Source organism: Poecilia latipinna, unplaced genomic scaffold, assembly GCF_001443285.1.
Source record: "Poecilia latipinna isolate Pla-1442-1.1 unplaced genomic scaffold, P_latipinna-1.0 Scaffold162, whole genome shotgun sequence".
Classification (NCBI taxonomy): Eukaryota; Metazoa; Chordata; class Actinopteri; order Cyprinodontiformes; family Poeciliidae; genus Poecilia; species Poecilia latipinna.
Window position 1 is genome coordinate 180901 of NW_015112778.1, and position 12019 is coordinate 192919.

The window sequence follows — 12019 nt, forward strand, 5'->3', positions numbered from 1 at the left end:
ATTTTGTATCACAATTCTGTCTTTTTCTCAGAATTTAGATTTTATTTTCTCAGAATTCTGACTTTAATCTCAGATGTTTGTTTCTTTTTTCTTGTAATTTTGACTGATCAGAAAATTTATATTTTTCTTACTATTCACATTTTCTCCTCAGCATTCTTATCTCAAAGGGATTTTTTCTTAGAATTTAACAATTTTCTTCCAATCTAGATTTTCTCTCAGAATTCTGATTTTATTTTCTGAATTCTATTTTTTTATTGAAATTCTGTCTTTATTTAGATAATTTATTTTTCTTAGAATTCACATTCTTTTGTCATAATTCTGACATTAGCATCAGAATTTTAATTATTTTATTCTTAGAATTCAGATTTTTATTTTATTTCTTTCATAATTCTGACTTTAATCTACCACATAAAAATTTTACTTAAATTGGACATAATCCAGAAAGTTAGTTCACTTCTAAATAAAAACCTTGAAAACTCAGAACCAGACTCTGAAGTTCACTCTTTATGTAACTTCCTCCCTTTCTTGCCTGTCAGAAAGGTGATGTCTGTGGTTTTGGTCACCAAAAATCACAATGTAAAACATGTGTAGCACCAGTCCTCTCATAATCATTAAGAGAAGGAAATGTTTACTCTTTTGCAGGAGGAACATGCAAACAGAACAATAATTCAGTGGCTTGCTTCGTATTTCAGTGCTGCTGCTGGTAGTTTGTGGTCGCACAGCGGCCTCTAGTGGCCACAAACACAACATGCGTGTAACCCTAATGATAAAAGCTGCAATGTGACGCAAAAAAAAAAAAAATTATTATATCGGAGAAGCTACAATGATGACTAAGAAGTTTAGCCAGGAAAAACGAGCTTTTACTTTAACAAATGTAAAGGTAATGAGTCGGCAGTGATTTATTAAGTTCTCTGTGCTCACTAATGTGCAAAAGTCTTGAGTCACTCTTTATATTTCTCCAAACAGAGTTCATGCAACCTTTTAAAGCTCCGCAGTTGATCTTAGCTGATGTGCGGATCGTTCTCATTTTGACTGCAGCCTCTTCACCAGCTTGAGTTCGGCTTGGCTCTATGAGGAAGAAGTAATTGCTCCCTAAATAACTGGTTGTTCCACCATTGCGATAGCTCGTAATGAGTCTTTCACATCACTGTGGAGGAATGCTGACCCAACTCTTCTTTGGAAAATTGCTTTAAATTATCCTCATTAGGGGATTTTTCACCAGGAACAGTGTGCTTTTAAAAAGTCATGCCTGTGTGCTGGATGTGTGTTTTACCTTTTTCCATGCCGGGTGGGACTGCGTGAGTTAATTCAACAGGGCTGGACAATATGGCTGAAAAATACGACATAAGGTTTCCTATCAGTCGATATTGATCATTATTAATCTTTTTGTTGTTTTAAATATCTGAAATACAACCAAACCTTTCTGTTTCATCCACAGTTTTCACTACACAACCTTCTTTTTTTTTCATTTTAAAGCAGTTATGGCGCAACGGTGAAACCTTAAACTTCTGCAGTGCCAGTTACCCAACAGATTGTTGCTAGGTGACCAAAGAGTGAGTGCGTTGCTAGGTGACGAAAGAGGGAGTGAGTTAGGAGATTCCACCATCTTTGCTTAGATGTCTATGAGAGATTAAGCAGCTAAAGTCTTTCCTCTTGCCTACATCTCCCAGAATGCTGTGCGGCTCTGGATTAGAGTTCAGTGACATTATTGAACCTTCAAACTATTTCATTTATTGGTATTGATCATGTGTCTGTCAGGATAGACATCATTATTGATTTGAATTAAGTTGACGTATCCACTTCTAGTTTCAGCATCTTTGAACTTGAACTACAAGAAATATGGAAAATAAAAATGGTTACTCAGCTCCTCCAGACTAGCAGCAGCAATTAGCAAACACCTAGTGGAACTGCACATCTTTTGAGCTGCTAATACAAACTACTTATCAGTGGAAAAAAGCTCCTAAAGATGATGCTGAAAGCTTAATGGAGGAAAATTGTTGTGACGACTTCCTGAAGGCGGAGTTTCAGAAAGAGCAGAAGCTTCTTAAAGAGACAGAGACCCAATTTGAAGGCGGTAAACTGCAAAGTCAAACATATTTCGGAAAATACAAAATACTTTGTAAACTTTTCCAGTCGGATAGGCGTCAGTGACTTTGTTCTTCATCTGTTCTTTAATTTTAATGTTTTTTGTTTGTTTGTTTTTTTGAGGTTCTGTTGAAATATTTCTTGGTTCTAAAGTAGTAATCGGGCCTGGTTGTGATACGTTTTTTAATAGTAACTTGTAGCTGAAAGGTAAAAGACAAAAAAAAATCTAAGAACACTTTAAAGGATTAAAACAAAGGCTAAAGTCTTAAAGGAATTATGGAGCAATGCTAAAAAGAAAATTATTAATTTGACCTTAAAGTGTTGATGGAAATTAATCAGTTAATTTCCAAATCGTAAATTAGAGAGGCAGATCGAGGGAAAATCTTTATCTTCTGAACAGATGAGAGATATTCTGTTACATTTCTTGTCTGCAGCAGAATCTGACTCCAGATAAAACCAGCAGCAAAAATAAAATGAAATACATATTTCAGAGCCATAACTGGATGGAAAAACCAGTAGCTGCATTCTAGGAGGAAATAAATCCCTTCTTGGTGAGCCGTTAGTAAATAAAAACATTTCATAACACTCTGCAAAGGACAAACTCTGCAGCCAGGCAAGTAAATCACAGAAATATCTTCCGAAGTTGCTGATCTCGATCTGATCCAGGAGTTTTTCATGCAACAAACAGGAAAAAACTAAATGAAGAAAGAAACAGAGAAATGTTTATTCAGCAACACGAAGGAGATTAAAATTAGTTTCTAATGCTGACAAGTCCAAACAATGAGGGTCACAATCATGAAGCTGGAAACACAGGAGGGACGCAAAATGTTAACTTTTATTGCATTTTAAAAAAAAAATAAAGCATATTGTAGCTTTTTATTATTATTTCATCAGCTCAATATTGAATTTAAAAATGTTTTGAACAAAACCAAAAGATTAGTGTAAAAAAATGTATCCATAAATGATTGTAGCTCCAAAACATAAATTATAGGACAGCACTGTTTTTTGAGTTATTTATTTTATTCTCCTTTAAACAAGAACAGGAAGTTGCTCTTTGTTTATTAATGTAGCTTTTGAGTAGAAGCTGTTTCCGGTTTTATTTACTGCAAAAATAAGATAAATGCAGAAACCTGAGAGTTAGTTTGCTCTACCACTAACACTGAAACATTTTTTATTTTTATTTTGTGGGGGTTTTGTGATAAAAGAAGCACATCAACCAGCTGTGCCTCATTGCAGAATTGCAATCGGGGCCCACATAATATCATCAAGAGGGCCACAAATGGCCCCCGGGCCACACGTTGGACACCCCTAATCTAACTAAAGCAGAAACTACAGATGTAAATTACTAAACACACCTTTCTTTATGTTGCTAACAATATTTTTCCTTGCAGCACAAAGATTTAAATCCCCTTTCTGGTTTTTCTGCATGAGTGGATTCCCTCCAGCTTCCCCCGACAGTCCAGACACGCCACTGTTAGGCTGACATTTGACCTCTGTGATGCTGATGGACACACAGATACACACTCATGTCTGAAGGCAGTTTGGAGAAACCAGTTAACCCAGCGCTCATGTTTTTGGAGAGTGGGAGGAAGCCGGAGTACCCAGAGAAACCCAGCATGCACTGGGAGAACGGTCAACGACGCCGGGCCTGAACCAAGAGCAATAAGAGGTCATTTTAATTATGCAGCACATTTTCAGCAACAAGGCAACTCAAAGAGCTTTACATGAACTAAAATACCAACAAATAATAAACCAAAGGAAAGAGCAAAAGGAGAAAAATAATCTAATAATGTTGATATAAACCAGATTCTCCTGTTCAGGGTTGCTAGATAAGCAAACAATGTAAAAACATCTGAATTGTTTTTCTGGCTATTATGTCTAAGGTCTAACAGCATTTATTCGTCTCCACCAGACGTCTCCCGTATCAGTTTGAGTTACAACAAACATTCGTTTTTCTTTGCACTGCAAAACCAGGAAATCTTACTTTTTTTTGTCTAGTTTTTTTTGCAAATATCTTTGTACACTTGAAATAAGTCAAAACTAACTTACAAGTAACTTTAGCAACACAGAGGAACTTGTCTTCAGTAAATAATTTTTGAATTTTGATTTTTAAAACATATTAGTTCCACTGGCAGATTATTTTCTACAACATGCAGAAAATAAGCGAAATAATCTTCCAGCGGATCTAATATTTTTTCAGAATCAATATTCAATAATTATTTGCTTACAAAAAGCTCCTGCCTTTCTGGAACTAGTTTTATCCTATTTAAATTGTAATAAGATATTTGCATTTGAAATTAGACAAAGGAAAAAATGCTTGGTAAGATTTTTCTGTTTATGCAGTGCAGAGAAAAATTAATTGCTGCAATCACTCAAAAAGGAGACCAGTAAATATTAATAAATATTATTATAGATAGTAGCTAGAAAAAAATAATTAAAATGTATTTTATGTTTTTACATAATTTTTGTGTGTGTTGACCTCTGGGTTCAGATCCAAGCTTGACGTCTTTTTGAGCTGATCTGAATTGAAATATATATTTTTAAAAAACTTAAACTGTGTTGAATATAATCCAATGAGCTTTCCTAGACCAACTCCAATCCTTAAAAATAAACTTATTTTAGTTACTTACCATCTTCTTTTCAAATGTTTTATATTCAAATTTTAAGGTCAACCAGTTCTTGAGATGACAATAACGTGTTGTTTTCAGCCCGTATTTGTTTAAAAATGTTAACTAAATGCAAAGAAACGTGAATTTCCTGTTGCTTTTCCAAGTTAAACATCATTCTGTTCCTCCTTTTCTTGAGTTCGTCTCGGCTATTCATGGACGCACAGATGGCACCATCCTACAGGCCCATTATGCTCACAGATGAATCTACTTAATTGGCCTGGTTTCTGGCTGTGGGGCTGCAGAGTGGACCGGACCTGCAGGAGGAAAACAGCCTCCTGCCTCCTAGAAAAGCTGCCTTTTCTCGCCCTTCCCGGTCTGACCTGAGCCTCGCAGCTCCACCATCGGCTCTGACAGACTGCCTCTCCCAACTCCACCACACCACGATCCGGACTCCACTGAAAAGCCTCCCGACTCAAGCCTCCATCCGCCATTTTCAGCAGATGGAAAGCAGGTAGAGCATTAAAACCCCAAGCCCCAGGTCCCAGACAAACGCAGGTAAGTGCGCCTCCGAGTATCCTAAACCCCGCTCCCCAAAAAGCACCTTACGGGAGGGAACATGGGGGGCAGAAAAAGCCTCAACAAACCACCTTACTCCGGAGCAGCAGCAGGAGGATCGGGGGGGGAGAGAGAGAAAAGGGGAGAGGACGGCTTGCATACAGCCAGGGGTAACAATAAACTACATCCCTCAGCCGCTGCTGCTCTGGACCTTTTAAATAATCTTTTATTCAACTTTTATTTTTTAAAAACGGTGTAAAAACCCGCTTTGCGCACGCCGCTGTACGCGCAGAGGCGGTACAAAAAAATGGTTTGTTGATTGAACTTCAGCTACGAGGGAGGTTTAAAAATGTCCGATCGCAACTTCAGTAAAAAAAAAAAAAATAAAAAAATAATTAATTAATCAACGTGAATGGGCTGGCCAATAAAAAGTTGATCCATTTTATTAGCAGGAATCAGCTTAAAAAAAAAAAAAAAAAGGCGAAGCGTGATCCAGTCAGATGGAGACAAAGAGAATAATATGCGTTTCTGCTGTCATTTTTCTGCTGGTTTCCATGGTGGATTCCTCATGTTTATGTCAGGTCGGGATGTCTGCGCTGGGACCTTGTGGGATGGATTCATATTTAATGAAGGTGATGAGTGAGAGCCCAGCCCACCTCACTTCAGCAGCTCATTGTTGTCCTCAACAATCGGCTTTCCTCCCACTTTGGAGGAAGAAAACATGTTTATGTTCCTGGATGGAGATCTAAGACGAGTGAGCAAGATTTAAGAAAATGGGGGGAAAATTTGAATCTTTCTTACAAGAAAAACTCAGTTTTTAAAATTATTTTTGTAACGCATTACTAAAACTCTTCATTTACTTTTAACTTTTCTCATTTTTTCCTGTTATTTGGATTTTAAGGGCCAGATCAACAGGATAACACTGCATAAATGTTTTTGTGAATGACTGATTATTTTCTCAGATGCAACTAATTAAAATCTCCTGTATGTAGTTTAATAGATCCGGCTGTTCTGTGAAAGTCTCAGAGGTTTGTTAGAAGACGTTTGTGAACAAACTGCATCATGGAAACAAAACAAACAGTGAAAACTGTGAATACGTTTAAAGCAGATTTTAATTCAGTTTATCACATTTCAGCAACAGAGCAGCTCAGAGTGCTTCACACCATAAAAACAGCATGCAGTCAATAATTATGAAACAAACATTACATTTAGTCAAATGTGATCATCAAAATCATCAATAAAATCCACATCAAATGTATTGATCTCTATGGATTGTTACTAGAAACCAAAGGTAACTCTAAACAGACGGCGTTTAAACTTAATTAAATCCAAAAGTACTTTATTGATCCCAAAGGGAAACTAAAAGTTGTTGTAGCTCATTTAATTAAAGCGTTACTGTAGCAGCTGATGGCCGTAGGTAGTAAAAATCTCCTGTAGCAGTCTGGATCACAGCGAATTAGAAAAAGCCTCTGATTCTGTTTTTCTAGATTCATGGAGCGGATGGTCAGGATTGTCCAGAACCATCTTGATTTTAAGATGGTTCTGTACAGAACAGGACAGAACCAGAACCAGCCTTCTTTATGGTTGTTAAGCCTTTTTAAGACCCTGGTTCTAATTCTTGATTTAAAGGAACTCAGTGTTTTGGCTGTTTTGCAGTTTTCTGTAAGTTTGTTTCAGATTTGTGGAGCATAGAAGCTGAATGCTGCTTCTCTAGTTCTGGTTCTGCGGACCAGAACCATGAGTTTTCTGGAAGGTTGATATAACAACAGCAGACCTTTAATGTATCATGATACTAAGCCGTTCAGTGATTTATAAACGAACAGCAGTATTTTAAAGTCTGTTCTCTGAGCTCAGGGAGCCAGAGTGGATAAACACTTGGATGAGTTTCTCTTCCTGAAATATTCTTGAATCTTTTTATTTTTTTATTTTATGATGTTTCAGAAAACAAGTGCTTGAGGTGTTTCCTTAAAATGCAGCCCATTTAATTCAACTGTTATGAATAATATGGCTGAAAAATGATATAATAATTTCACATAATTATTGATTAGTTTTTGTTTTAAATATCTGAAATACTGACAAATTGGTGGCGTGACATTTCCTGTTTGATCAACAGTTTAAATTCAAAGTTGTTATTTTTTTCCAGCAGTTATGAGGAACAGTGGTTAGACTGCTGCTGTACCAGTTACTCAGCAGGTTGTTGCTAGGTAACCAAAGAATGAGTTGCTAGGTAACCAAAGAGTGAGTGAGTGAGTGAGTGAGTGAGTTGAAGCCACCAATCTTACTTTTAACTAACCTTGAAAAGCTAAAGCCTTTCCTCTGCCTACATCTCCCAGAATGCTGTGCGGTTCTGGATTGCAGTTCAGTATATGTTCTATATATTGAATATTAAGTATTCTATCAGATATCTATTGATATTGATCATTTGTTTATCAGAATATATACTGTTATTGTGTGGAAGTCAGTAGAAAAAGACACGGTTGATTTATTGTCTCATTGTGAAATAACTTTAAAGTTTAAAAAGCCATGACATCTTTCTAGACTTTCCTGAATTGGGCATAAATATTGGGTTTTCAATGTAAATGACCAAAACTAGTGGAAGTTTGTTCCTCATGCTAAACATAATCTTTACAAAATAAAGTGAAAGTATAAGTCTGATAAATGTGGCATCTACCTTCAGGTTTGTTAGAACAACGATGAATTCACCCATTTTTCAAACTTTGCTTCGTGTTGCTGCTGATGTGACGATGAAACATTTTAAAAACTGAAGTTTTTCTGATAACTTGAGTAACTTTCAGTGTGTTGGGTTGTTTGTTCCCCCCACTGTTTGCGTCACTTAGTGTGGATCATGGCTTTTTCTGGAGAGTCAGTGGAGAGTCTGGAGGAAATTCCTGCTCATGTGTGGAGCGGCTTGCCAGAGTATCTGAATCTCGGACCGTCGGCCGTCAATCCGAGCCGCATCGGTGAGTTTTCCTGCTCTTCCACGTTTTTTTTAAAACTAGGATCAGCAATTCTATAGTTGCTATTTCATGGCTGCACTACAGTAAAAAATTGTTATTGTAAATGTTGAATACGTCAAAAATAATCAAATGAGAAACAAATTTTGTCAAAATTTACCAGAATTATTCATACCCACGGCAACTTTGTATTATAAATTCGAATAAGAAGTTTGTGTCTGGAATTTAATTACATTTATTTAAATCCATCATAATGATAAATAAATAAACATCTGTATTGGCATTACAGCAGTAAAATCCTTCTCATCCTAATGTTTTGTGCCTCCACAGATTCTGTCGGGTTCAGGTCTGGTCACTCCAAACGGTTAATATTACTGCCAGCCAGAATAAACACGGTGGTTAAATTAAATGATCATGGTAATCCAGTAAAAGTTTTGAGCTTAACGTTTATGTCTAGTAAATAGTTAGTGCAGGGATCTGCATGCTTTTATTACCCCAGAACCCATTTTCACTCCGTCACCTACCAAATAAAAGTGGCCAGAGTTGAAACACCAAAACACCTATTTAGAAGTTTTATTTTAGAAATAAAATGCCAATAAAAAGAACTGAATTGTAATATGTTGCGTTCCTCTCTTATTTCCATTTTAGACTGAAGTCGGTAGAAGTGCAGCAAAAGAGCAAAAGTAGTAGCTACCGAGTTATGGAGAATATAAAATTTGCAGGTTTTAGGAGTTTTTATGTTTTTCTATCTTGAAAAGGGTAGAAAGTAAATGTAATTCTTTGAGCAAAGATTAAATTGTTTAATTTAGTTTATACATCTATAAACTGCAATGTAGCAAAAAAAAAACCCAAAACATTAATTTGTCCTAAATTGATAAATAAACATGGAGTCATGCATTAACTCCTATGTCATCTTTCACGATAAGTCAGTAAAACTATGTGGCACTTTTCAATATAAAAATTACAACAAATACATTTAAGCAAAAGCAGATTTAAAAAGATTAGTCTAGTTTGGTGTAACTGTGTTTACTCAGTTAAAAATAAGAACAGAAATGAGATAACAGAATAGAAGATAAATCAAAATTAATTACTGCTGTAAAGATATTATTATTATTATTATTATTATTATTATTATTATTAATAATAATGTATTTTTGTATTTTTAGGTGTTTGGGCCACCACAGTGATCCCAAAGGGGAAACGGTTTGGTCCATTTATTGGAGAGAAGAAGAAGAGGTCACAGGTCCCCAGTAATGTTTACATGTGGGAGGTGTGTAGCACAATAATTCATTTTCACGTGGAAAACAAAACAGTCTGAAAACCTTCACTGAGCCACAGTGTGGGAAACAATAAATTAATGTTTGATGAATTACTATAATTGTTATTTTTAACCATCTCTGCCAAGATTTCTGCCGTCCTGGTGCCAAAAATCTGAGCCTGGAAATCTAAAACAAGCCGAGTGTCTGGATTTAACAAGACTTTACAAATGATTTAGTCAAGTGCAGGAGTTTTAATAAAGGTTAAAATAAAAACTTCTTGACACCCCCACTGCTACCGCACTGCAAAAACACAAAATCTTACCAAGTTTTTGGTCCAGTTTCTAGTGCAAATATCTGAAAACACTTGAAATAAGAAAAATAAACTTACAAGCAACTTTTCAGAAAGATACATTTCAAATCACTAATAACTTAATATTGATGAAAAAATGACTGTTCAATTGCAAGATTATTCCACAGTTAAAAGTGAAATAATCTGGCAGATTATTTCATCATACTAATATGATGTTATGAAATAATCTGCTGGATTATCACTAGATTATTTAACTAGCAGTGATAACATGATGCTATCATGAAATAATCTGTTGGATTATTTAACTAGCAGTGTTGACATGTTATCAGTTAAATAATCTGCCAATAGAGGCGACGCTTTTTCATAGATATTAAGGAATTATTTACTTATAACATTCTCCTGTATCTTTCTGAAAGGTTATCTGTCAGTTAGTTTTATTTTATTTCAACTCTTCTAAGATATTTGCCCTAAAAACTAGACCAAACACTTTGTGTTTTTGCAGTGTACTTGTGGTAAATGTCATAAATAATATTTCAGCTTCCAGTTTTCAAGCGTGACCCGAGTTTTTCCCTAAAAGTCGTGCCACGCGGCCCGGCGGCTCATGTTTTGACCCGGTTGTCTCGATGGTGCGCTGCAGGTTTATTTCCCGGCTCGGGGATGGATGTGCATCGACGCCACAGACCCGCTGAAGGGGAACTGGCTCCGGTATGTGAACTGGGCTCGTTCCAGTGAGGAGCAGAATCTGTTTCCACTGGAGATCAACAGAGCCATTTACTACAAAGTTTTGAGGGTAAGTTAAAGACTCGCGTCTGGACATGCGACCCGCTATGCTGTAGATTCATGAACTGGTTGATCTGGATTGGTTTTTGGAAAGCAGACATCTTGTTACATGAAGTCATAGTTTAGTTTGTACTGAATTAACACACTAAAATACAACTTAAACCACATATTTACATAGATACAGTCTAAAACTTCCCTTTGCTTTTTAGGATTACCAAAACAATTTCTATTTAATAAATACAAGCATAATGAGAGGGATATTTTTCCTTTTTTCAATCCCACAGGTTTACATACACTAAGATTTAAATACAGGTGACCCATAATGTTTCCTTGAAGAGGTTAAGATAGGTTCTATGGGCTGTATAAACCATGTTTATTATGTTTTATGCGCAAAATAATTCTTAGATAATGAGATAAATACTCAGTTCTGCCTGCTTGGAGCTCATTTCAGAATAAGCTGTCACTTAAAACCAAATAAGTTGCTGCTGACCACAACCCCTAATTCAATGCGCAATCACACACTTTGAAAAGCAGAAGTGGAGCCTCCTGCATAACCATCAAGAATGGACAAGGATTCATCTTTACTGAATGCTGTTATTCAGCAGCAACAAAGCCAGTGTGCTGTAAAACAGAATAATCCTGGCCACATTAGATCTGGAGAACAAAAATCATAAGCAAAAATTGGATTGTTTAGTTTAGCATTTTTGATACCCTGAAGATAAAACTAATTTTCTGGTCTCAGCTGGTTGAAAAATGTTTCCCGGTCCTGTAACTTCCTATGGCTCAATTTTAGATGCCACCACTGATATCCTCTGATGCCTGTTCTTCTACCATTTCCTCTTTTTTCTGTTGGTGATTGTAAATCCTCAGTCACTGCTAGCTTTAGGTAAAAACTTTCATGTTACACATGTGAAGCAGGTGGAGTCGGTACCACATGTGATGGGTTCACATGTCAAAAGCTTTCCCTAGTTTAGTTGGTAAAGCTGCTGATTTTGTTTCAATCGAAGTTGTGAAATAAAAATTACCTCCACATTTTGTTCCCATTTTCTTTCACAGCTACACGTTTATCTTGTCAGCTGCTAACGACACAGTAAAGCTTTATCACCCTGATGGATCCTCCCAGAGTTTAGAGGCCATCATTCACACTTTGGCTTTAGAAAATGGATCAGACATTGATGATGCAACAGAGACCAGAAATAAATTGACTCTAAACAATAAATTCAAACCCTTGTTAGAAATATGCTAAACTAATCTGAATATGTTTTTATTTCATTTTGGTGAAATTTATATTTTTAGAATTTTACGTACAGACAAGTTTAAAGATATTATTTTCCTTCCCATGTTAGGGTTAAGAAAAAAAGTGATTCACATTAAAGTTGTCAAATTAATTATCATAAAATTAAACATTGTTGTTCTGCTGCAGTTCCAAGCAGCNATCAACAGTTTAAATTCAAAGTTGTTATTTTT

The 12019-nt window shown here is 36.0% G+C and overlaps 1 protein-coding gene across 1 annotated transcript; it reads left to right on the forward strand.

The window, feature by feature from the left end:
- The first annotated feature begins 4664 nt into the window (after window positions 1-4664).
- LOC106945823 (PR domain zinc finger protein 2-like) lies at window positions 4665-11772 on the forward strand. The gene is made up of 4 exons (XM_015029783.1): window positions 4665-5249; window positions 8087-8209; window positions 9370-9473; window positions 10410-11772. The coding sequence occupies exons 2-4, from the start codon at window positions 8095-8097 to the stop codon at window positions 10569-10571; spliced, it is 381 nt and encodes a 126-aa protein (XP_014885269.1). The 5' UTR covers window positions 4665-5249; window positions 8087-8094; the 3' UTR covers window positions 10572-11772.
- Window positions 11773-12019: the final 247 nt, after the last annotated feature.

Excerpts from the sequence above, each read along its gene's own strand:
- LOC106945823 (XM_015029783.1), top strand. The coding sequence starts at position 8,095 with ATGGCTTTTTCTGGAGAGTCAGTGGAGAGTCTGGAGGAAATTCCTGCT. Across the intron at positions 8,210-9,369 it reads CGTCAATCCGAGCCGCATCG|GTGTTTGGGCCACCACAGTG; the intron begins GTGAGTTTTCCT and ends TTGTATTTTTAG. Across the intron at positions 9,474-10,409 it reads GTAATGTTTACATGTGGGAG|GTTTATTTCCCGGCTCGGGG; the intron begins GTGTGTAGCACA and ends GGTGCGCTGCAG.